The sequence below is a fragment of the Phasianus colchicus genome, chromosome 3 (assembly GCF_987193195.1).
Source record: "Phasianus colchicus chromosome 3, bPhaCol1.hap1.1, whole genome shotgun sequence".
NCBI classification, from domain to species: domain Eukaryota; kingdom Metazoa; phylum Chordata; class Aves; order Galliformes; family Phasianidae; genus Phasianus; species Phasianus colchicus.
Window position 1 is genome coordinate 90,898,527 of NC_143438.1, and position 27,828 is coordinate 90,926,354.

Sequence of the window (27,828 nt, forward strand, 5' to 3'; positions counted from 1 at the left end):
TCTGGAAGTGCACAACTCAACCTTTACTTTTTCTCCAGCACAGCATCAAGCTGTTAGATTTTACACATCATGCTTTGGTTTCCGTCTTTCACTGTAATAATTAAGTTTAAATCTACAAGAAGAGTCACTGTTTGAAAACACGTGCATTGCAAGTCATTGTTAACCTGGAAGTGGCCCCATACTGCTGAGCCCTACAGGAGCTCTTAATTGTTATAATCCTTAATTAATACTGTATATCATCTGTTACGAACTTTGTTTCTTTTGTCTCACTGTCTCTGAAGTTCTCATTACCCGTGTCTGTGGTTCAACAGCTGCCACATTACTAGCTTAAATATACCCCCCTCAAGTTCCTACTGAAATACATATAAACTGTAACCACAGCAAGCTCACAAACTCTTTCTCACAGGACGACAACATGCTCAGGGCTTGTTCAGGTCACAGTGCTTTCCTATCTTTTTATGTAACCTTTTGGCCTTTACTAACTGTTCACCTTGTTCATTTCTTGGCCCTTCTCATTTTGTTACAGGTCTCCTCACTCAGGACGTTTCTGCTGGTTTCAGCATGAAACTGAAATCCTTCAAAAAATAATGATAATCCAAACAAAAGCAGAACTCCTTGATTCTACACAGACAGAGGAACAGCATATAACATTCGCTTATTTTCGTGAATGAATAAATTAGCTTTACTCTTCATTTAGAAGGTTGAAAGTTGGGGTTTTAAACTGGAACACTGGCTCTATCATATTCAATCTGGAAGATCTGAATTCTAAAGATTAACTCACAGATTCCAACAACAGTTTACACACCCTAACATTTCTTAAGGAATTTGGATTTTATTTATTTTTACTTAATCCAATCAACCATAGAACACAGTCAACTAACAAAAATATTGATATTTCAATATACAAACATCTTTCGGCTGTCCAAAAATTTCTGCTGTATTTAAAAATATGAACTTTTAACTGCAAGGTCACAACTCAAATCCACATACTTAGCAAACAAAGAATGATCCCACAAGCAGTTTAATTCAAACTTTACCACAGATTAGTCACAACTGAAGAATGCCAACTGAGTACAGAAAAAACATCTAGAAACAAAAAAACACCTTAGAAATAGACTTGATGATCCCATAAACATTAGCAGAGTTGAAAAAATCGTCAGCTTCATGGTCAAGTTTAAACAACTTCAACTTTACTTCCCTGTAGCAGAGTTGGAAGTGTTCTTCCTACTTATATATTTTAGTTGGTTTAATCATCCTTATTTAATGCACTTGAAAATCTCAACAATCTCCATGAAATAAGAAATGTCAACAGAAACTTTCTTTTAAGGACCCGAAATTAAAAATTCCTGACTAAGAAACAGCTCAAATGACATGCTTGAACACCATACTTACTCTAGCACTTCATAGTTGGATTTCTTTTCTAATGCATTGCCTCTCATCTCTCCGTAGGATCTCCTGAAGTCATGAAAAATATTTGAAAGCAACAATTATTGGATGACCTGGCCTAAAACCACAGTCAAATCTTTCGGAGACTAACATTAGAAACCATTTACAGAATGAATTCAAGTATAAATATTCTTATATTATTAACCTACCTCGAACAGATTTCTATTTTACAAAATAATTTCATACACTGGAAAATGCATGGGACTATACCAGTATTAGAAGAACTTTAACCCTCTTTAATTGAGTTGCTAGTGAAAGAAGTGATCTAACCTCTTGATCAGCAGCTATCTCATAGCTACCTATTTCAGTATCCCCCCCTGCTCTCCTCTGTAACAGCACTCACGTCTATGCATGTAATAGGGAGAACCTGACCCAGTTGTGAATGGTGAGAACCAACAGTTTCAAGCCAGACATTCACAACATTTGTTCATAAATATAAAATATCAAAAAGGAGTAGAGGGCTGGGAACATTGTTTTTACTGACAAAGTGGGCCACTAACGCAGTGTTAAGTCTTAGTAGTCACCTACTCACAGTACTTCACCAAGGCAAAAATGCGCTGAAGAACCACGACGTGCCACCCTGAGAGCTTTGGAAAGCAAAGTTTGACTGGCAAAATAATTGTGGATTATGATCTTCATGATATGTTTTGAAATATAGTACCGGTAGTTTTGTCAGCATGACTATCTGCAGTCACAACAAGACCTTTTGTTTTCTCTGTGCCTACCAGCAAAACTTACAGCAAGGACAGCAGGTTTTCCTACAGTGCCCATGCAATTGCACAGACCTAAGTTCTGTTTTATTCTGGAAAATTACTGTTTAAAGGACACTTTCCTTCTGTGCTAACAAGTTCACATTTCCCATGAATTTCTCATTGAGTTTACTACTTTGCTAATCTCTCTGTGCAAGACAACAGCATACAAAAAGCAAATGTATCAGGCAGGAAATTCTCCATAAATTAGCAAAGAAAAACAAAACAAAACAAAAAACCCATGCACTTCAGAAGCAGAACTGGGAACTCTCTCAAGGATCTATTGATCTGATAAACTTATCTTTATTTTCCAGCTGCCTGTATAGTTGACGACAACACCAAAAATCCCCAAAAGAATCACAAAGGTTTAATTATTTGAAACCAGCATATTAAGATTGAGTGAATGTAGACAGAAAAGGTAGCAGTACTTATCTTGAACATTTTTTAGATGCAAGATTTATACACGCAATTCCAGGACTGTTTGCTAAATAACACCACAGATGAATTGTTCTTTTAATGTCTTTCACTGTACCCCACAAATCTTTGGATTATTTAAATGAAGAATACATCCAACAAAGGCAAGTTAATTTTAAAGATCAGTAGAAATTGAGTAGAATGCAGCCTACCCATTTTTTGATCAAACTACTTTGAAGCAAAAAATCTGATATTTAGGTGTATTGACGAGAAATCCATGAACTATAACGAGTTACAAAATTGAAGTATATATTCTGTCAGAAATACGTTGAATAATAAATAAATAAAAGTCAGCTCACCTGATTTCAAGGCAACCTAGTTTCAAAGCAATTTCCTGGTCCACTTGATCTGCTATTTCTAACATATAGTCATTTTTCACCTACAGCAAAAAAAATGGGCATGCATTAGTTATTAACAAGAAAAGGACAAAACTAGTGCTGAAGAACTTAACTCTGCAAACTCTTTCACACAACAGCCTTTTTTCCATCAGTAACATTCCACAACAGTACAGCATTTCTGATAGCTTACACTATGCTATCATGAAAGCATAAGCTTGCTATTAAGTCTCAATGCAGAAAGTCTTAAAATATCATTTAAAAAAAAAAACCAAACAACAGAGAAACCGCAGAACAAAGAGCAGATTATAAATTATGAGATAAATACACTTTATGAAATGCTTTTTGAGTGATTCCAAGTTTAAGAAAAGCCATTTCAAACTCGTTTAGTGTAGGAGTTTCGTAGCTATAAGACAGAAAGACAGCAGCAGATTCAGCAGCTGGAGGCCCTCTCCAGTCAGCATCCAGCCAGCAAAGCATTAGCAGGCAAAATAACAGCTGGATCAAACCTCACAAAGCAAAGCAACAAATGCATGAGTCCTTTCTGGTTATGACGTGCATGAAAATTTTTGTTATGGAAAGACACAGAAGAAGAAATAAGAGCAACTGTGTAACAATGCAACTTCTTACAACAGTTGCACCATCAGAAAAAGCTTCCTTCATAGGGACTCATTCAGCAACTCAGCATGCTGACAAAATACTAAGTTTTTAATCCAACTCAACTCCAAAATATATTAATTAGAAGTCAAAGACTTAAGTAAGCATCCTTCAGCATCACGTAGTTTGCAATGCAAACATATGTATGGAAATGAAATTGTTGTTTTGTACTCCCATAGGAGTGATACAAAAGATACGTAGAATTAATGACCACTTTTTTTCATCATAATGCTTACCATTAAAAGAAAAAACAAAAAAGCACAAGAAAAAGTAACAGAAAAATGCCATCCACATGTATTTGATTCCTATTTGAGTTCTTCTGGTACCATTTCAAGATACACTCTATATATCTTGCAATTACAAGCAATGCAAACTCAGGGAGATGCACATCTTTCAGGAAGTTATGATGTTTTGATTCTGTTTTCATTTAAAAGCACGAGGGCTACACAGATGGTGGAGGGTCTAGAGGGAGCAGCGCTGAGCTCTGCTCTCTGTGACAGCAACAGGGCCAGAGGGAACGGCATGGAGCTCCGTCAGGGCAGGGGTGGATGGGGGTTAGGGAAAGGGTCTGCACCAGAGGTTGGTGGGCATGGAATGGGCTGCACAGAGCAGTGGGAAGCCCTGAGCTGCTGGAGTTCAAGGAGTGTTTGGACAGTGCTCTCAGATTTATGTTTGGAACAGTGTTGTTCCTGTGAGGAGGCAGAAGTTGGACTGGTTGATCCCTGTTGGTCCCTTCCAACTCAGGATGTTCTAGGATATCATTAAGTAGTGTCTATTTACGTTCATTCACTCATCATCATACTGCACAACTGCACCTGTTTGCAATGGTATAGTATTTCTCTTCAATTACCAAGGTTTTCTTCAACTTGAGTCAGAAGTATCATCCAGACACCTTTGTAAATGGCAGAATGTAATAATTTAAACTGAAAAATACACATGAGCTTCATCTGCAGTGATATGAATTCTGGTCTGCACTAAAACTGACAGACTCAAGCTCAGGACATATAAATTAAGAATATAATTTTCAGACTCCTATGTTACTGTATCATTACAAACGACCTTTGCAGTAGCCACCCCGATGGCAAACAGCAGCCTGGTTACTCTCTGTTTGCAGGTCTGTATGGGGACATATGAAAACCAAGAGAAAAACTGAAAATGGGAACTTTGAGTGAATTCAGTTCCTATACAGATGCTTACATTCCAGAAACAAAGGAAGTTAATATTAACTGCAACCAAATTACCTTTTTATATCATCCATACAGAGTTTTAATGCACCTGAATTGTACTTTCAATATAAGCTTTCATTTTCTACTCCTACCCTGTGTAGGCATTAATCTCTATGGATAGCCCAAATCACTTCCCTGAAGAAGCTAAAATACCTGCTCATGAAACCCCTTACCTAATCCACCTTACATCAGTCCAATCCAAATACCTACTGGTTAGTTCACTTCATTTTATTTTTTTTAAATAAATTACACACCCACTTTGGAACCGTTTTAATAATTTTGCAACACCAGAAAATTTCACAGTGCTGTTATCTACCCTTTCCTTGAGGTATTCATAAAGTACCTGCCTGCAGCAAAGCATTTTTTCAGTACTGATATGTAAAATTTCCCCTTGCAGACACTACACTCATTTGAGGCTGCTGGTATATCACGATCAAATTTTTACTTATCTTCACAGTTCATTGCCTAGTGGATCCCAGTACTGAAATAATTCATTTGCTAAACTAAAGAGCTTAAAAACACCCTCAGAATCATGCAAACAAATTTGAAAATGCTGCTAGCCTCAAGAAACTACTATTCCATAAACAAATAAGCAACGTTAACCAAATATTTCAAGTTCTCTTTCCCCTTGCCCTCTGGCTTGTGAGCTTCCAAAAACTCCACTCACGTTTTCCCAGTTCAAATTTGCAACTGCAGGCACCACAACTGTACTAAAATAATTCCACAGCCCTCCTGATCGCAACAATTTGGAAGAAAAAAAATCGGTCATGACATCCCCTCACCAAAATGAATTCCTGCACTTCATTATCATAAAGGAATGCACATCCATCTGATCGTTTTATTTTTCAGCTTTGGCAGGTATACAAAGACATTACAAGCTTCAGGAAGCCTGTGTAATCCGGTGATCTAATTAGATGGAACGATGTTGTATTATGAATAAAAAAATGTAATAAGTGGATATAATTAATTTTATGTTGCTTTTTTCCCCCAACACTTTCCTGCACACAGACTTCTCTAAATTTCAGTACGTTTAAGAAAAAAAGCAGATTCAATTTCTGCTCCCACATCACCAATAAGAACTTCTCTTACTTTCCTTCGCCTATTTTGTCAGAGCTACACATGAACCAATCAACATCACATCAAGATAGGAATTTTGCAAGTTTCAGCACAAGTTGCATAACACCAAGGAAAAAGCCTGAGCAAGTATTAAATGGAAGAGACGTAAGAGATAATGCAATGGCAATTAAGTGTGCTGTCTTAAGACAACTGAATGATTTTCCTTCTGTGTTTGCTCAATTATGACTTTTATTATTCTTGTTGTTAATATAGATAATGAAAATTGAGAAATTTTTTCATCTGTTCAAGAGAAAAAAGCACTTATTCTGAAATTCTAAATCCTGAATATATAAATATAGCAGACACAAAACCTTAACTGTTGGCACATCTGAAGAACTTGACAAGTTTTTCTTGTTTATTACTGACTCAAAAGTATGTGAAGAGGAGGATGACTCCAGATCAGTGTTGAAAACAAGATCTCCTAAAGGCTAACTCATAAAAATGTCATGACCTACCTCAAACAAGATGCTCTGGCATCAATCTACCTCACACTTCCAGATGAGTACTACCATACAAAAGGAACCTATCACATAAATAAGGAGCTTATGAGTACTACCATATTAAGGAAGCCTATAAACAGGCAGGGAGCCAACTCTTTGAAAGGGTAGATAACTGCAGGACAAGGGGGAATGGTTTTCAGGTGAAGGAAGGAAGATTTAGGTTGGATATCAGGGGGAAATTCTTCACTATGAGAGTGGTGAGGAGCTGGAACAGGCTGCCCAGAGAGGTTGTGGATGCCCCATCCCTGGAGGTGTTCAAGGCCAGGTGGAATGGGACCTTAGGCAGCCTGGTCTAGTATTAAATGGTTGGTGGCCCTGCATGCAGGGGGGTTGGAGCTTCATGATCCTTCAGGTCTCTTCTAACCCACGCTATTCTGTATGATTAAAAGTACTGAAGTAACTGTATTTGCCCACATGGGCTGATGAATAACACTAACTGATATGCAGCCTAAGCTTCACACTTGCCATTAATCTCTCGGTCATGACAACTACAGACTACTGCAACTAAGGGATGCAGTATATGAGAACTATGAATGCCAAGCAGAAAGGCACTTTTCAGAGATAGGAAAAGTGCCTTTCATATGCCTTGATAAAATGTGGAACACAACACATACTACTTGTTCAGAAAATACAATATTAGAAAGGAAACTAACATTCAAATACAAGAATTGGATTGAAAGAATGTCAAAGTCCAAAAAAAAAATCTAAGCCATAATATATTATGTTGACATATTAATACCTTTTTTTGTCCAGTATTTATCTTTTATTCTCACCAACACGTTTTTCATCACTGTTCATCACTGCTTGGCCAGAACAAAAATATCTGTAATGTTTCAAGTCTTTCGAACAATAAAAGATCAGAGATACTGTTAAATCATAAGAAAAGGAGGTGAACCATGAACTAATAAGTTTTTTCCACAAGGAAGACATGCATGCAAACAAAAGCCCAGTTGCACTGGACTAGTTTCCCTTCAGATGTCAGACTTCTAAAATATTTCTTCTTGTACTTGAAAGGACAAATTGCTGATTGTCTAACTTGTAACTTCTCAAAATTCACTAAAAAATAATGAGCACTCTGACAGCTATATCAGTGGCTAGCTATGAATGGTTCCAGCTGGTACAATTTAAAATAAAAACTGGAGACAGGGGAAAGCCCACATTTGTGAAGATGAAGAAATCAGAGAAAAGCCCTATGCTAGAACACATGATCTAAGAAGAAATCTATCACAGGCTTCGTATTCTGTATACCAGCTGCTACTTTCAGAAGCCATCTGCTTCATTTTTCTGCACACAAGTTTTTCTAATGCAGCTGCAGTGCTTCAGAAAAGCACTCACTTGGGCTGATGAGCCATCTTGCCAGTGCAGTTCACAAAGACACAATGTGGGATTTAAATTTCTTTATTAAGAAGAAGAGTAAAATAATTTTGAACTGAGTAACAAGTTCTTTCCATGAGTTCAGGGATTTAAAAAAGCCTTCTTATTCTGCCTTAAAAACATATTTTGGTTTAAATTTATATCCCAATATATATATATTAAACACAATTACCAAACTTTCTATTAAGTTTTGTTTTCAGACATAAACACTGTGGAAATTCTTTAGCAACAATTCTATCAAATGGTGTCTCAGTACCAATATCAGCCCCTTTCTGCTGGCTTTCCCATCTCATTTAATGTTACCAAGAAATTTCCCACAGGATTATATCCAATTTTTCAGGAGGACAGTTTAAAAATAAGCAATCTATTTCTCTTGCTTTACTTTCACTATCTGTGACCTACTTACACAACTTACAGGTCTGATTTTTATTTTTTTCTATACGATAATTGCTTTGGAACTGCATTTAAACAGCACTTCAGTGGTGAAGGACTCTCCAAAGAGTTAAAAACAGAATCAAAAGGAAACCCTGCCACAACACAGAAATTTAGATAAGCAAATGACAATGCCTGCTGTACCTCCATTTACTAAGCTGCACAAGAATCGCCACTCGAGTAGCTCAACAAGGCATGGTTTACACTTCAGCACTTTCTCCTTATGCAGTGTGCTCCATTCACAGATCTTCACATGGTGTTTTTTGCCTTTTATATTCAAAAATGATGTACCTGTGGTTAGTTTGTCACATTTATATTAACAAATACAAAATAAAAAACTCTCCTCCGTTTACAATACTCATTTGTTCTCCTATTTAACAGCTCAGGTTGTTCTAGCACCTGACACGTCTCTCCTATCTGAAGGTGTTCAAGTCCAGGTGTCATAGAATCACAGAATGGCCTGGGCTGCAAAGGACCACAATCATCATCTAGTTTCAACCCCCTGCTATGTGCAGGGTCACCAACCAGCAGACCAGGCTGCCCAGAGCCACATCCAGCCTGGCCTTGAATGCCTGCAGGGATGGGGCATCCACAGCCTCCTTGGGCAGCCTGTTCCAGTGTGTCACCACCCTCTGTCCACCACCACCACCACAACCCTAAAGAAATTCCAAGGTGACCCAATGCATCACTCTGAAAAGCAAGTAGTTAAGTGACCAAGACAACAATCTAAGCACATTTGTTTTCCCTGAAACCTCACATTTAAAGTTACTCTGTGCCCATGTTCAGATTGCATTTTGCTTTCTACTTACTGCAGGTACTGTATGCAAATCCACCATGATCCACATTACAGCTCTTCCTACCAGACAGAATCCTGTCAAATATTCTATACTTCATGCTGTAACCTGTTTTGCAGAGTTGAACAGATTGCCAAAAAGCTGTAGCCTTCCAACATTAAGGTCCCAACCCACACCACTATCACTTCAGAAATCTTATGCAAAATTTATCCTACAAGATCCATTACTCTCCTGCTTTGAATGAAGTACCGTATGCACAAAAGCTCAAAGCATGCTTCAAATGTCCATTTTTAGGAGTCACCTTAATGACCAAAATGGTAGTATTTCAAACACGTACAGAAGGAAAACACATGTGGTGGCTCTCCGTCCCTATCTGCCCATCTGACAATGTTAGACACATTATAGGAACTAAATCTACATTAGAGAAAATTAAGGCTTCAGCTTTTTCTTGTGGAGCTAAAAGCACAGATTCAGTGTTGGGATAACATTAATTTGCCATCTGCCCTCAGCTGCTCCTCCTCTCCAACTTCCAAGGTCACATTCTCTACATTATCTGGAGGTGATCTTTGACATCTCTAATTTTGGAAACTCCGATGTTAATAATAAGGGCATTAGAGATAGGGAGAAAAAAATCAACTTCTGGCAAGGCATTGTTTGGGACAGAATGGCTAAAAATGATCCCTTCTGTCAGTGTGGGCTGATCTCCAGATGTCACTGCAATATACACTGCTGCTTCTTACATCCTCCACAAAGTAGGACTATACACTTGGGAACCATATAGCGCTCAACCTACTAAGCGTGCCTCGCTAGCAGCTAATTTTATACTCCTCCTTCTGACACAGGGTTTTGCTTTTCCAGATCAAATGAGTCCAAGGATCAATGTGATTTGCATTTTGCTTCTCTGACGTGTGTTACACACTCATCAGAACAATGCAGGCATCAATACATGAAAACCTGTGCTGAGTATTTCACACTTGCGGTCTTCAGCTCACAGTCACTCACACATGACTGAATGAAAGCCCACAAGCACTATTTTCACCACTTCTGCTGACAGGTGGGAATTTAAAAATCAAAGCAGCTGCTCTCCTTTGGACCAGGTTTGACTGTGGAAGAAGTATTTGGGAACACCAGTATGCCTGACATTCCTGGCACAGAGCACTGCTCGCAGGAAGCACCGTGCGACACAGAGCATTTGGAAGATGCAGAAGCAGTGACACAACTGTACAAGCTGCAAGAACTCCAAAAACATCAGCACAGTTCCGAGGCCGTAAATCAACATTTATAGTTAAAAACAGTACTTTGCAAGGAATTGTGAATTTCAGCCCTTTCAAGAAATCACCCCTACAAAGGGCACCTCACTTCTAATTACTTTCAGAAGCTATAAAAAGCAGACAGGTGATACTCAGTTTGATGTGATTTTTCACTTTTTAAGCAGTTGCAATTCTTACATTTATTACCATTTTGCTTTAAGGCACAGTTTGTGTGTCAACCATTAATTCTTCTTGAAGGATTTTATTTTACTTCTCACAGGCTGCAAATATCAGGAAGAACATGTGCTTTTCCTCCTATGTCCTCGATTTTCTTCAAAGCTTTAACTACCAAAGTCATTTGCTTTAGGTCTCCTATTTTTATTACAGCATTAAGAGACACTGTTATTTAATTAGGTTAAAGAGTCTAATTCCCAGCCTGTACTTCAAATTATATCTCAAGCACCGAAGACTTATAAAACTTAAATCATTATTATAGTACTTGCCTTGACTTATAACTTTCTACGTGTTCAGGGACAGTATTATAAAAAAGGTATTCCATCTGCATGATATATTACTCTACACAAAATGGGAGTGAATTTTCATTTATGGAAATGCATTTTACCTGTTGTTATCTTCACAGAAACAGAACAAAGAAGTCCCACTGCCTACCAGAAATTTTGTCTCATTTTAGTTTAGCACACAAAACTTTTTTTCTTTCTTTTTTTTTTTTTAAAGGAGACAATTTCTAATGAAAATACACCTGCACTGAACTGGCCTGGGGAAATATGGGATTTCTACATCCGACAGAATTTAATTCAATTTTTCCAGAACATCATTTACCTGCCCTAACTTTCTCTGCTTGCGATTCCTCCTCCTGTGTTACATAAACCTTGCCTCATTTAAATGGCAAAACCAAAACACAGCCAAAAGTCTCCTTTAATAGATTAGTGGACTGGAGCTGGAAGTATAAAAGCTAAAAGAGGCAGCCTAGAGAAAAATTCTGCATTGATAAAAAAGACCTTTCCTCCTTCTTTGTGATCTAAAAACCCCAAAAGTTACTTTTGAAATACCTTGTTCAAGGCATAGGGTAGCAACAACAGAACAGCTGAGGCCCAAGAGTTGCTTACCCCCCACTCACATTCAGAAGCTTATTGCCTTTTCATCAAGGAATAAACCATCTCCAATTACTATAAGCTAACGTGTTATTCAAGGATAAATGCATGCAGGCTCTTGTCCCATACTAAAAGGCAGGCAATTCAAGTAGCTTACATCTGATTCTAATTACATGAATGTTTTAAAAATCTGTACTCTGTCTGGACGTGAGATCCTGCCTTCATTCCTCACTCTGCTATTCAGCCTGTACCCTTCACTTCCACCTCCCAGCAGCACTCACACTGGGACAGAAAGAGAGGAAGACACCTGCAATGAATTCCACCAACACTTTTTTCTTTTTTTAAGGCAAACCAAAATGCTCCAAGAAGTACAAGAAAAACATGACAGAGTTTTCCTTACCTGACAAAAATTCCAATTTTTAATTCTCCTTTTATGCTTTGTTTATTCTGAAGCCTTCTCGAATATCAGTTTTTTAAAAATCATATAGCTATCTTTATTCTTTTGGGAAGAGGGCTGGAGCACCTCTCCTATGAAGGAAGGTTGAAGGAAATGGGCTTGTTTAGCTTGGAGAAGAGAAGGCTCTGGGGAGACCTCATTGTGGCCTTCCAATATTTCAAGGGAGCGTATGAACAAGAGGGGGAACGGCTGTTTACAAGGGTAGACAGTGATAGGATGAGGGGGAATGGTTTAAAACGAAGACAAGGGAGGCTTAGGTTAGATATTAGGAGGAAGTTTTTCACTGGACACACTGGAACAGGTTGCCCAAGGAGGCTGTGGATGCCCCATCCCTGGAGGCATCCAAGGCCAGGCTGGATGTGGCTCTGGGCAGCCTGGTCTGGTGGCTGGTAACCCTGCACATAGCAGGGGGGTTGAAACTCGATGATCACCGTGATCCTTTTCAACCCAGGCCGTTCTGTAATTCTATGAAATAAGGAAATTAAGTAGTGATGAAAATCCATTTACAGTAGTTTTCCTCATCATCTCATGCACACTCTGTTTAAAGGTTGTCGGGTGAGGTTAGAGTTGTTTCACACTGGAGTATCTAATACAACAGGACACAACTAGCAGTGAAGACCTGCATATGAAGGCAACACAGTAAGTGTATGCAGGCTGTGCAATGACCACTAGGTGCAACACCATTTGCCTAATTCGAGTGAAACTGCAAGCAGTATCCAAGGGAACAATACAGTCAATGCAATATCACCAACTAAACGTTCTTCTACTTAATGAAAAAGAGATAAGAGACCACCACAGACCTCCACTACCTTTGCCACCTTCTGAACAGACCAGCAAAAATGGTTAAATTCTAGCGTGATTCTTTTGAACGACTCTCAAGTAGGAAATAAGAGGGTAAGTCCTAAATGTGACCATAGCATCACTCTTCTCTATTTCCAGTCTCAAAGCTGAGCTGCCTGAAAAACAGATGCATTGATAAACTGCGTGCTATCACTGTTAGTATGACTGCTTGGGATTAGCACGTTTGTAATTCTGTCATTACAAACAAGTTGCAAGGCTTCCCCCCCACATATTGATTTGAACCATTTGCTGTACAGCTTGCAGACCAGAGGCACTCCTGCTAAAGGTCTCATTAAGTGCCCTGCTTTTACACTCCCAATTAGAAGTGATTACGCCCACTGCAGCTGGCTGAATGACTGCCACTGATTGCAAAGTGCAGACTGCTCTGGTCTCAGGTTCCTGCCTGGTCCAACAAAGAATATGTAAGACAAAGAAAAGTCACAGCATCCTTCATATAACCAAAACCAAGAAAAAAAAAAAGCACCTATTTAGTACACACTTAATACGACAATAATAGTAATAAATAAGAGAAATCTTACATGTCTTCATGGATTCATACAGGGCAATGCACATATTGAGGTAAACGAGAATAGTCATGCATGTGGAGTTATAAATGCGTGCCAATTTTTCCCAATTTTCAGTTCAACAGCCTGGTAACTATTGCTGGGATTAACTGCATGAATAAATATGCCTGCTGACAGTGACTAAGGTAACATTTCAGCATTTTTACTGATGTTCTGTGCTTCTGTGAAAGATGACGGGTCACTTGGGGATTCAGTCTTACCAAAACTTTCAGCTCATCAACTACACTGCAGCTCTGCAATTAAAACTCAAGAAAATCAATTCACCATTTTCAAGATTCACGGACATTTCACAGGTGACCACATCACCACAGCCCTTTTCCTTCCCCAAGACCTCCTTAATTTGACAATGTACATTTTTAATCAGCCAGACAACATGTGTTTAGATGTCATTAAGACAGTAATGGGTCCTCAGACACATCTTGAAAACAAAGATTTTGTCGTGGGCAGCATCTGGCCCTCAAAATCCTTTTTTTCTCATGTACAACACAGAACACAAGAACGTAGTTAACTTTTACATCCAAAAAATGTCAATTTGAATCCACAGTTGTTACTGCTTTTGTTTGCTTGTTGTAAATTCTGTGAGTCCTATGTTCATCGCCTCTAACATAGTTATTTCTGTGCAGAAACCTCATGGTATCTGTGTACGCACACTTGATTTATACGTGCATTTCACTGTTCTTGCCTACACACAACATGCTGTGCCTGACTGCACACTGACTGCAAAGGATGAGCTGTGGTTAGCAAAAAAGGCTAAAATGCACTGATGACAATGAGACAAAGAAAGTGGAAGATTATTTCCATATCCCTCCCTGTTCTAAGTTTGTTTTATGCTGCAGCATTATTTCTCAACATAATTATCTTTTCCTGCTTTCTTTTTATAAGCCAGTGAGGTTATATTACCAGATAGATGTAATTGTCCTAACTTACTCAAGAAGCCAAGTGAGAATAACAGAGCAAAACAGAGCCAGGGACAGTGTATCAGCTCTGAAACTTATGCATGTGATTTCCATGACAACAGAGACCCAAATACCTCGTAGGACCACGTAAAGAAAGAGCAGTGACTTTTTAAGAACTGCATTTAGAAATGCTTCATGATAACATGAAGAAGAGAGGGGAAGAGAAAGTACTTGTAAGGTCTGCAGAGAAAGGAGACGAGAACCCCTGATATTCATTTTACAATAAAACTGGGATTTAGGGCATCATCAGATACACTCAGCTGTCTTCTTTGCATATCAGTTCCTATATATCCTCATAAGCCTTCCTGCTACCTTCAGACATTTGTACCTGATTCCTCCAAGTTTAATAAGAGCATCTTTGTCAAGAAGTGCTGTAAGTACTGTTCTGGCATTTTCAATTCCTCACTGAAAGAAATAGTGAGGCACACAAGAGAAGAAGCTTTAGGATTGTAGTGCCGCTGTTTGCAAATGAAACAAATCTTTATATATATGAAAAAAAAAGGAAAATACAAGGAAATAAGGAAAAAAAATATATACCTCAGGGGGCTGAAAAGACCTACCTGCTTCCCTTCCTAGAATCTTGAATACCATAGGAATCAAAAAGAGAAAAAAAAAAAAGAGAAAAAAAAGAAGAATGTAACCATGTGTTCTCACCCAGATTTGAGCTGTGACTGCAGGGTGAGCTTTGTCAAACCATAGCAATACCTTCCTGAAATAGAAGGGAAGCAACCCAAGAAGCTCTTCTGAAGTCTTCCTCCCTGCTATAGGCAGGGACACCTCTCACCAGACCAGGTTGCTCCAGCCCCATCCAGCCTGGCCTTCAATGCTTCCAGAGAGGGAGCATCCACAACCTCACTGGGCAACCTGTTCCAGCGTCTCACCACACTCACAGTAAAGAATTTCTCCCCAATATCTAACCTAAATCTACTCTCTTACTGTTTAAAACCATTTCTACTTGTCCTGTCATGACCTGCCCTTAAAAAATCCCTCCCCAGCTTTTCTGTAGACCCCCTTCAGGTACTGGAAGGCTATAAGGTCCCCTCTAAGCCTTCTCCAGGCTGAAGAGCCCCAAATCTCTCTGGGATGATCATGTTTTCCTCCTTCCAGTAACTTAAAAGAGAAAATTTACTCAGAAATACTGTTAAGCACTGACATTTCAGTGTATGAAGAACCAGATCACACCACCCACAGACTGAAAAAACCCCACCTAATGTAGCAAATAAGTAAATATTCTGAATTCCCAGAGCTGCATAGTTTGTTCAAGTTTAAGGATTTGAGTCCAAACTGCTCTAAAAGGTAACCCCCCGTTTTACTCTGAGCCTCCCAGTCTAAAGTCAATTCAATATTTTAAGAGTATAAAATGGATGTTTAGGTGCTTAATTTATATAAATGTTACCATTCAAGTTTTACTCATCAAGAAGACAAACCTTAAGAAGATACTTAAATCAACAACATAACCTAAATAACACGTCTGGTAAAAACATTCCATGGTTGTAGTAAAATCACCTGCTTATTTACACTTGCAAAAGAAATAAACTCAACAATTTAATAAAGCACTAAACACAGAAAATCAGACAGACAGCAGTAAATTTCATCCAAAAATGAGACAACACCTGCAGAGTTACCAGAAAAGATCGCCCATCGCTGCTCAGGGAGAAAGGCACCACTGTGGGTTCCCTTTCTTACTTTACATATGAACCTTAAATTCTACGAATTTTTTGTTTCTGGAACACTACATCATGCACATAAACAAAGCAAGAATCTTCCAAACAGATGGCAGCAAAACAGAAAGTAAATGATAACTCAGTATACCTGCTGATAGAAAAAATGTAAAGTTGGTTTGTCCTCAGTGAACTGGTTTAGAAATCCTTTGGGCAGGTATCGAATTCTCAGTTCGTATCTGAAAAACAAGAAAGAGAATTAAACTGGTAAGACAAATAATATCAAAGACTTCACTGCAACTACAGACAGTCTTCAAATGTTGTACAAAATACAGATAAAATCAACACAAACACTGAAAACTAAGTAAAAATTCTATTGTTTGACCACTCGGAACACTAAATCAGAGAGCACCATTCCAGAGTACCTGACATTTCATAAACACGTTTTCAAATGACCTATACATAAAAACAAACATAAAACCCTCATGCTTCCCAAAGCTTCACTGAGGACTGAAGCGTTAGAACCCAGAGCAGATAAGGTGCAGACCCATTGGAAAGGTGCCCTCTGTGAGGTGATGACAGCATGTGACCTGCCATAGCCATAAGTGTGACTGCCTGGCCTTTTCCTTTGCATGACATCCCTGTACAGATCTCACTGCTCCAAGGGAAAGTGGCAGCAGGGAGCCACATCCTACAGAAAACAACAGGGGCACAGAAAACAACATCTGTAAAACAATCTAAGGCTGTAGGTTATAAAAGAGATGGAGAATGAAGCCAGGCATAAATGAAAAAACAAGTCAAAATCCCATTTAATGAGAGCCATTTTTTTGAGAGCTGTCTTGAGAAGGTGCACAGGATCACCCGTTATTGCTGGCCTGTGTTTCCATTTCATGACTGTCACCTTGGTCCTTTTACAATGACTGATAGGGGGTATTTCCTTTATTCACCTCAACTTAAACTTTAATCCAAACTGTACCCATTCAGTGGCACTGTCTTTAAGATGATAAAGCTCGTGGGCAGAGGCACTTTTCTTCCCAGCCTGTTTAGAGAGTGGCTGGTTGGGTGTCTGGCAGAAGCCAGCATCACCTAGGACAAGTGCTTGATCAAGGGAACCTCCAACTGCCTGGAAGGGGAATATTATGATAGTACACATGTTTGGGACAACTTATTTAATAATGAAGTCTGAAGGTAGGGTTGAATTATCACAAATGAATAAGAACTCTTTATTTGGTCATCCAAAGTATAAAGAACAAACTGATTAAACGCATAAGTCACTCTGTACCATCTCTTCTATCTTTCTGTTGTCTTGCAAGCAAAAACCAGAGATCGTTCAGGTCCCATGAGATGCATACAGAACTTATCTCAGATCTCCAAAGAAACACATGCTGACTCTGTCGTCTTGATAAAGAGATGAGAAAATATGGGAAAAGCAGTATTTCCTGTACAGAACTTGATCTGCTTCACTAAGGAGACATGAGAAGCACTGCTTTTTGCAACAGGATCTCATGAGAAAAATAAGGCAAGGTAAAAAGCTTGGCTGGGACAGCTACAGTGACCTTCATTACCTATTTATGAAGAAATCTCTGATTACACTTATGGGAATGAAGAAGACAATTTCCACAGGCCAATTCAAGGATGAGCTTGAATTTCCATATCCTCTAAACATACTTTTTGAAACGTGGCCAACCCAAGAGAGAAGTCCCTTCCCACAATATGGATCTGCTTGCTGAGCAAGTCATTGATGTCTACCTCCCTTAAGTCTGATAAGAACACTATTCAGAAGGCTACAATTCTAGTTGCTGCTCTCTATCTGTGTTGGGGTACAGGTGCTTCTATGCACACACTGTCTTCCACTCTAACCTTCAGAACAATGGGCACCAGAGTGAAAAAGTTGTATGGTTTAAGTAAGCACAGCATATACTGCTGAGTAGTTCCAGGAGCTTCTCTTGGAAAAAACAAGCACTACCTGGGCAGAAGTTGAAGGTGAAAGGATGATCCAAGTCTTCGTACCTCAGGGGCAGCAGAATAAATAATTAGACCTATCCCAACCACGTAATTCAGTTCCAGCAGGATCTGATTCAGTTTGCATCAGCAGAAAAGTAACCAGAAAAGAGAAGATGGGAACAAATAGGGTGGACACAAATGGGATAAAATAGCATTGTGTGAGATTAATGAACTGCATCAGGCTGCTGAAGGATTAGCCAAGCATTAAGGCTCATAGAAGAAAAGGCACAGGGTTGGATAACTGGAAGCACGAAAGGGGAGAAGAAAGACTGGGGAGAAGAGAGCTGTGAGGTTATTTGTTGCCTCATTAAATCACACCGTGAGTCTTCTGGTCTTTGTGCCAGTGCAGAGGCACCTGTGCTGATACAAGAATTTGTAACACACAACAGCTAAGCAATGGGGCTTCCTTAAGAGTGTCTTTTACCTGTTACAGCCGAAGTATGAATGACATGCAGTTACAAGGATCAGTTTTACCTATGCACCGTAACCACAGAACAGGAAGATCTCTGTCCTGTACGGAACACAGTTGTTCCAAGCAATAAAATTTGTTACATGAATCTCTCAGTTTTCCCCCAATCGGGCATGGTAAATAGAATGGTGCTTTGGCATATACCATTTTTAAAGGACAGGCAGGATAGCTGCTGTGATTGCTGGTAAAGGCAGAGCCTTATCAAAAATAATCAGGGCCGATGTAATGATTTAATGATTTAAGACTCCCAGATCCTGACATTCCTAGTTCAACCTGCCATACAGGAATAAAGAATACATGCCAGAGAGGAAGATTCATTCCTGTTTCACTCTCATGCCCTTCAAAACATCCAATCATTAATATAATACTACAAGTGAAGAGGAATTTCTTCATTAAAAGATGAGTTTAATGCACGCCCAGGTCTGCCTTGCTGACATAAACACTAAGAGGAAACCTGAAGCAAATAAATCAAAGGCACTCCAGTCTTTATTATCTTCACATAAAACACCACTGGGGTTTCATTCGTATTTCAGTTGTCGACTGGGAACATCTTGCAGATGCGGGTCTATAGGACTTCATAAAACATAATGCTTAACAAAGAATTAACAATTTATGCTGCAGTAAAATAAACCTGACAGCAGCAGTGTTACCGGAATTCAGCAAACCCTCAAACTGTATTTGGATGACTACAGTTACTCTAAAGCAACTGCATGAAATTATGCTCAAATTATGCAATACTGTTGTAGTGCTAAACCTTGGACATCTCTTTGAGGTAAGACAGTATTACTCAGGACTCCTTTACTTCCACTTACTTTCAGGACTCAAATGTTGCCATCTTGTGCAAAAAGTCTTTTTTTTTTTTTTTTTTAAAGCAAGAAAGAGGTTAACATTATAAATAAAGCAAACATGAGGGTCGGAAAAGACTTCCAGAAAGCAATAATTTCCTGTTTGTCTTTTGCCACCTAATTGGGTTTATCCACTGGTAGTTTGGCCAAGCTCAAGTTGTGTGTGCCTCTACAACTGAATTTGAAATAACAAATCTGAGTGACTTTGTTGCCCTGATGTCCACTAATATTTACTCTTTCTAGGCTCTAACTACAGCTGTGTCATCCGAAGCAGTCACATCCTTGTGCCATGCCACTACACCATCCTCCAAAAGTCTATGAATAGGACAGCACCAGACAAAAGCTGCATACCCTGGAGACAGATTTTACCCTGGTAACCTACGTACATCCCACTGAATCAGTGTAGCTTCCAGCATCTGGATAAATCCAAAAGAACATCTCAGATCTTATTTCTGAGCATCAAATACAAACCCTTTTAATTCAGATGATTAAAAAATTCATAAGAGACATTTATTGGATTATTAATACTATAGGAAGCTTTCAATTTAAGAATCATTCCAAGATGTCTCTCCCTTTACTCATCTAAATATTTTTACAAGTACTGTCATTTGATCTTAAACACTCTTTTATGGTATTACAAATATGACAGCAATGTTTTGATATACACAGCAAATCTCCACGGGTTTAAAAGGTATGTCAGCTGCATGGATCCGATAACACATAAAACGACGCCTTGGAAAGGTACTGAATAATTTACATCTTATCACAGCTCTTTCATGAGTATTTTATACAATTCCTATCCGCAAACTTCAAAACAATCATCTAACTTTGCTTTTAAAACCGATTAACTTTGTTCTGCGATGTGCACAATGTGAGCTGTGCCACGTAATAAGAAATGGAATTGGCACTTGTGCACTACGTGACAAATTTCCACTGCATAAATAATTCACATCTAATACACAGCACGATTGTCGTGGAACTCATTCAGGAATCCCTTACTTCTAAAACTGTATTTCGCAGTATTATCGATGAAAAATTTCTTGTAAGGAAGGATAAAGGTTGGTGCACACCCCAGAAACAATAAAACTCAACATGTGTAGAAAAGAACTTCCTAAAGTTTCTGGCATTCATGTTTTCAACAATTCTAATTCATTTGATATTATAAAGGCACTAAAGAGAATTTATAAACTGTGACATCTGCTAGTATAACATGCAAACTCAATTTGCAAAGAATCAAGTATGGACTATTTACAATAATTCTGCAGCAGACAGTATTTTAGCCTTCAAAGTAATACAGCAAGCTAGCACAAATTGTAGTTATGAACGTATTAAAGAGAAAAATAGGCACAACCCACCTGCACTGAATCCATAGTAGCACTTCATCTACATTTTGGTATTGCCACAAGTCTAACATTACACTCGGTATTTCAGAGCTCCCTCTCTTCTCTAGTAACCTACTGCATCCTTCTGCAAACATTTCCTCTCGTTTTTCTGCCAGCAAAGTGGAGAATCTTTCCTGTCTTCCTCTCCAGTCTACATCCTCTCCTGAGCATGCACCCTCACTTTGCTCTTTGTCTCTTTTCAGCTTGCTCTGCTAAAAAGCTGAAGAGAACTCAACCATAAACAGAACACAGCTGGCTGAAAGAAGTGGTATGACCTAACTAGTATGACCTAACTAGCCAATAAGTCAGCAAATGTACCTAGGCTATGAAAATACAAAAAACAGATATATGTGGTTATGCTTCCATTCTTCATTGATCCTAGTATAACTGAAGAAGATCCCAGTTAGAAGAAAAGCAGATGTCACTCATTGCTCCAGGCCTCAATTCCTTATCCAACAAGTAGTTTTATAACTAAAACATTTCAGAACTGCAGATGAATAAACCAACCTACTTCCTTTATTTCATCCTTTCCAAATTTCTCCTGTTTCCAAAACTCTCCTGTTTAGTCTGCATAAATACAGTGAATGTGTAACAGCATCTTCTTGTTTTCAGTTAAGTAATAGCATCTTTTAAAAATTTTAGAGGTGTACATACACCAGAGATAACACCAAGATTCTTGTACTAAAACCTTCAGGACAAAACCTGAGACAGGGTTCACTAAACATAACCCAAGTTTTGCAGATCTTCAGGACAAGTGCTAGATTTCTGCTCCTACTTTATGCCTCTTCTAAATCCCAGGTTACACTTATGTGTTTTTCTCAGTTTGTAGGAAATCCCTTCCAACAACAAAAAGCATACTTCACCAATTACAGCCCTCTGATGCACCAAGTCTTGTTTTGTTTCTGTTCTACAAGATCTTCCTTAATAAAGGAAATTATAGAGTCAACTTTCATGACAAGGCAAACAGACTCATATGATACGATTTTGACACTGAAGAGATTTATGGTCTTACTTCCATTCTTCTGGAGGATGTGCTAGTTCAAATTTCTCTCTCACATTGGATACTCCCATGTCCAGGTGCAGCCAGTGAACCTCCTCAGACTGCAGATGACTGAGTCGCAACCCATAGCAGGCCACATTTTTCACTTTGTGACTGTCCACAATCTTCTGTATTATGCCCTAAAACAGAGAAACACACTCCTTAACAGCCAGAAAATGCAATATGTATTTGTAAATACATTAATTTTGCAGTAAGACTTCAAAATGTGACCATGTCAAACTCTATACAAAACACTAAGCAATAAATCAGACGGCACCTTTATTAAGAATACTAAACAATTTAAACTACTGCTTTGGACAAACATCTATAATTTCTGAAGCTTTACTGGCATAGTTTCAGAAATAATCACATACGTAGGCCTCTATGAATCTTACCACATTTAAGACACCATTCCTTTTATGTAAAGTAACATAATGTAAAAAAGCAAAATATAAAAAACAGATCGGTGGATGAAAGCAAAATATGAAAAAGCAGCACCAGATCTTAAAAAAAAACAACACTCAATGTACAACTGGAAAAATGTCTTAGATGCACATCTTGCTTAGTGCCTGAATTGCCAGGATTTAGCAGGTCACATCACAGCCTCTTGACATCCCCCACTCATTTTTTCCTGAGCTCCAACAAATCCCATATAAAATGAGGCAAGAGACAATTATTTGGGATTATTAAATTCAAACGTGTTAGTAGATGATGGATTAGCAATCTCTCTAGTGCCATGTGCTGGACTGTTCTGCTCTTACCCAGATTAAAAAGTCAGCAGGGGACCAAAGTTGCTGCCTCACAGCCTGCTAGAGAGTAAGCTGCAGGGCAGCAGAGTCCTGCCAGGGCTGAGCCCCATGCCCAGCAGGAGCACGGGCTATCACTGCTGCCAGATGCTTCTTTCAGGAAATCATTCTATTTCACTTCTGAGCTGGATGCATCCTATTGAAAATGCTCATTACCCATAAACACATACATATAGGTATATACACAAAATGTTGCTTCTTGCACAACGTTTCAGAAAACATCAACACACAGGTAACCAGGAGCCAGATGTTGCCAGATGTGGCTTGACACTGCTTCCCCAAATTGATGAGTTTATATCCCAAAGAAATAATTTAAGACTATGATTCTGCAAATTAAGTATGAAAAAGACTGCAAAGAAAGCTAACAAAGCACTCAATCTGAGGAGAGGGGGAAGGTGGTACACGTAGGACTGGAAGCATGCTTTTGGTGAGAGTGAGCTTGCACATATCAAACTGCAACTTCTGAAAAAATGTCCTAGAAGCAATACAGTGCACACTGGAATGTAAAAACAAAAAAAAAAAATTGTTGAAAGTCTGTAAGAAGGGGAGACAAGATGTGTTTAATAAGTTAAGAGTCTGAGTTAGGAGTTGGACCATCAAGCCCAGCACCCAGACCCTGAAGGCATCAGCAAAAGCATCCTTAGCAGTGTCCTTCTCTTCAGCTCCTGCCACAACCACAAGTCCTGCCAAATCCTTGCCTCTACAGGACTTATGCTTGCAGGAAGGTGGACACATGGTTGCAGAGGACTCTATCATCAAGAGGGGAGAACTTAGGAGATACTGTGCAAGTTAGCTTCTTGCAGCCTTCACTAGCAAGTTGTAAAAGTCTCTTGCCAGATCAGGCAGCAGTTTTAGAGCTGAATTAAAGTTACCAATGACAAGGTACAAAAATTGACTAGATTTATAGCTCCTTGTGTTTGTTAGCAAATAAGGCAGAGCAGTTGCCTGTATCCAGGGAAACCTACAACAAAACCAAGAGCTCTCAGAAGTGACAGAGGAAAATTTAACCTATTATTCGCCCAAAGGACAAGCTCTGCTCAGTTTGTGAAGCATACTATTGGCAGGGGTACTTCCAGGTGAAGGGCACATTGCCAGCTTTTCTATACACATGCAGACAACAGGGATTCATACATTTTCATTGCTTACTGATCACTGCAAGAACAGAGTACATAAGGTGCAGGCATTTGTTAATGGAAATCCATCCCTTCCCATGTTTCTTGTGCTTGAAGTCGATAGTGAAAATGGCCGTACAAAAACAGTTATGCCTGCTGTGAGAAGAAATGACTCTCAAATTAAAAAATACATATTTTTTTATGATCATGAACAACCAAGAACACTAATGCATAGGGCAGCTGAGATGATTAGTATCTACACAGAAAAGAATCAAGCTAGATATTTAAGAACCTCTAGTTTTCAGGTTGAGATTTCAAAACAACTTCAGCAGCCACATATTTTAATTCCCAGAAAAAGCAAGCTTCTATGCCTTTCACATCATTAACTGGTTTTAGACCCACTGCAAAATCAAGACAAACATTTAGAATTTGATAATCTATTTCAAGAGGGCAGTATCACAGCAAGCAAACAAATTAGCAGAAGTCTATATTGCAACTCAAGAAAAAGAGATAAGTAGTATTAGTGCAAAGGTGGAGAAGTGTTTGAAAATACCATCTAAAAACTATTATGTATATCCAGAAAAGAAATAGTTATGCTTTACATGAAAAAAACATCCAGTTGCTTCTTTTTCTAGAGAGCTCATTTCAAATGCTAGTAAGTCCTTCTGTACTTGAAGGGAGCATATAAACAGGAGGAGAACGGTTGTTTACGAGAGTGGATAGTGACAGGACAAGGGGGAATGGTTTTAAATTGAGACAGGGGAGGTTTAGGTTGGATATTAGGAGAAAGTTTTTCACTCAGAGGGTGGTGAGGCACTGGAACAGGTTGCCCAAGGAGGCTGTGGATGCCCCATCCCTGGAGGCATTCAAGGCCAGGCTGGATGTGGCTCTGGGCAGCCTGGTCTGCTGGTTGGTGACCCTGCACATAGCAGGGGGTTGAAACTGATCATTGTGGTCCTTTTCAATCCAGGCCATTCCATGATTCTATTATTATTTATACATTAGGCAATCTGAATTTTGAACATTTAGAGTCACAGCTGCAATAAGTGTAACCCAGCACTACAACAGTGCTGTTCATTCAGCAACAGAAACACACCGCAACACTGCAGCATGCAAACAGCATAGTAAGATCCTGAGTAGCACTGCAGCTTTGTTTTCTCTGGCTGCTGTTTCCAAACTGTACAAAAATAATCTCCAAGAGTTGCTTTGGCATCACGGCCATAATTGGGCCAGTGTCTTTAACTCCCATGGTGTAACAAACAAGGCATCCAGCCTTCTGGGCTTCTGACAGCCTTGCAAGCCACGTGGAGAAGCTCACAGTACCAAACAAAGACACCACCATTGCACTTTGGGACCAGTGAGAGATCCTCTTGTCTCGCACGGTCACAGTGCGAGGAGCCTTGCCAGGAGCATGCCTGATGTTTTCTCCAGGAGCAGAGCAGAATGCTTGATCAGAAGTTTCCAAAGACAACATTTAACTGTTTAACCACTGCACACAGACAGTAAAATACCCTGCTGAGATAAGAATACTCTGAGTTGAAAGGGACACAGAAGGACTATGAAGTCCAACTCCTTTACACCTAACAACCTTCAGCATCACCAAAGAAAACAGAAACCTCTTCAGATTGGACTGCAAACACCTCTTAGCTCAGGAAGCTCCTCAGAGGCATTCTTCAGTGAAAACTAAACAGGTAAGGAACATCTGGATGAAACTGTCAACCTTGGTGACAAACTTAGAGCTTCAAAGCCATCCCAGCTGGAAATCCTGGCAGGAGAGCTGGACTCCAGTGGACACCTACACCAGAATAACATTTTTCTTTGGGCATACACTGGCTATCCATGCGAATATAAATTTCTACCAGTTTTCACCCATCTGTTGTCACACTCATCTAAACACACAGCTGCAGTGAAGTCACACAATCGTATGTAAGCTGGGTGTTGTTTACTGTAATCACATAGTCTTTAATTAGGTTTGCAGAGCCGACATTTACACACCAAACATAAAATAGGCCAGTACAGCTGAGCAGAAGAGAATGGGAAGCCCTTAGAGAAATCTTCTATCAACAACAGGTGATAGGTCATCTGTTCCTTCCCCTTAACTGAAGAGTGGAGGCAAAAAAAAAAAAATTAAAAATAAAGCTTCATAAAGAACCATAAAACTGGATAGCACTGGTTTTCACTTAATCGTTCAAATAACTCACAGTTACTCAACAGGTAATTTGCAAAATAGATTAATATTTGTCCTCAATTAGGAGGTAAAAGCATCCAAGAATAGAATTTAAAGTAAAATACAGTTAGGAAGCTGTTGAAATTCAAGACAGGCCAGAGAAAGGCTGAAAGACACAAAATCACAGAATGGCTTAGGTTGGAGGGAACTTTAAATATCACCCAATTCCAACAGCCTGCCACTGGCAGGGTTGCCAAGCACTAGATCTGCCCAGTATCCAACCCAACCTGGCCCTGCATACCTTCAGAGATGGGGCATGCAAAGCTTCTCTGGGCAAATTTTGCCTCATCATCCTCCAAGTAAAAAAATTTTTCCTAACATCTAACCTAAATCTGTTCTCTTTTGTGTTTAAAGCCATTCTCCCTTTTCCTATCACTATAAGACTGTGTAAAAAGTCAGCCCCCCTCCTTGTAAGCTCTAGAAGGTCACAGTGAGGTCTCCCCAGAGCCTTCTCCAAGCTAAACAAGCCCAGTTCCCTCAACCTTTCCCCACAGGAGAGGTGCTCCAGTCCTCTGAGCATCTTACTGGCCCTCCTCTGGACCTGCTCCAACAGCTCCACGTCCTTCCTGAACTGAGGACCCCAGGCCTGGACACAGTGCTCCAGATGGGGCCTCACAAGGGGCAGAGCAGAGGGAGACAATCCCCTCCCTGTTCCCTGCTGGCCATCCTTCTGTTGATGCAGCCCAGGATACTATTGGCCTTTTGGGCTGCAAGAGCACACTGCTGGCTCAGTGTTCATCTTCTCATTTATCAGGACCCCCAAGTCCTTCCCCACAGGGCTGCTCTCAATGAGTTCTCTCAGTCTTTACTTGTAACTGAGTTGCCCTGACCCAAGTGCAACGCCTCACATTATGGCCTTGTTAAACCTCATTAGATTCTCATGTGACCACTTTTTAAGTGTGTCAAAGTCCCTCTGGGTAGCATTCTTAACCTTCTGTTGTGTCAGCTGCACCGCTCAGTGTGGTGTCATCAGCAAACTTGCTGAGGGTGCACTCGCTGCCGCTGTCTTCACCGCTGACAGAGCTGTTGCAGAGTTCCAAGATGGACTCCAAAGGGACACCACTCATGATCAGTCTCCACCTGATTGTAGAGCCATTGACAACAACAATCTGGCTGCAACTATCCAATCAATTATTTATCTGTACCTAATAGTACAGCCTTTAAATGCATCTCTCTCCAATTCAGAGATAAGGATGTGGTGCGGGACTACGTCAAAGGCCTTGCACAAGTCCAGGCAGACAACATCAGTTGCACTCCCTTTGTCCACCAATGCCAGCACTCCATGATATGCTAGGCTCTCTCAGTGTACATCAATACTATCCTGTGATTCTGCAAATGAGTGAAAATGAATTGCTTGCTTGTAAATTATCAAAGCTGATGTGCTACTATGAATAAATTGAAGCTGGAATAACACATTCCCACTGTGACAACAAACCTAATTTCCCTATTTAGAAGGAAGACTTCTGCACTGGAAAAGACTTTCTAGTCTTCAAGCAGCACCTCCTGCACAGAAACATAGCATTAATGTTAGTGAAGTACTTTAAATATGTGTGTATATCTATATGCAGAATTTCAAGATCCAAACAGAAGTAAAACTGCAAAGGTTTAGGGCAAATTAGATTTAAAAGTTCTATGGAAGTGCAGAATGCCTTCATGACACCCAGGCCTGGGTGTCCTCTGATGATGGTATGCCTGACAGTTGAACCCTAAATGCCATAGGCCTTTTTTCTCATAATCATGTTAACTTTTTTTTCCCCTCTCACTTTCTCCAGTACTGATCCAGTAGATGTTTGTACACCACATGACAAACTAAATCAGGTGAAAAGGAACTCTGTCACTGAACAAGTAGGTACTGAAGAAACAATAGCCCAAAATCACATTATTCAGATTCCTAGCATTTTCTGCAAGCCCACAGACATCATCACTTCAGAAAACAGAGCAACCTAAGTACCTCAGCATCTCTCACACTTAAGCCAAAGAT

General features: G+C 39.5%; 1 protein-coding gene across 12 annotated transcripts in view; it reads right to left on the minus strand.

Annotated features, from left to right (window-relative positions):
* Nucleotides 1-27,828, minus strand: part of PTK2 (protein tyrosine kinase 2) — a 192,336-nt gene that overhangs the window by 81,122 nt on the left and 83,386 nt on the right. For all 12 annotated transcript variants that reach the window (XM_090138045.1, XM_090138046.1, XM_090138044.1 and 9 more), the window contains 4 exons: nt 21,676-21,842; nt 16,115-16,202; nt 2,969-3,048; nt 1,393-1,455 (listed from right to left, as the gene is read on the minus strand). In XM_090138045.1, coding sequence (XP_089994171.1) covers nt 1,393-1,455; nt 2,969-3,048; nt 16,115-16,202; nt 21,676-21,842 — 398 coding nt within the window. The remainder of the gene's footprint in view (nt 1-1,392; nt 1,456-2,968; nt 3,049-16,114; nt 16,203-21,675; nt 21,843-27,828) is intronic.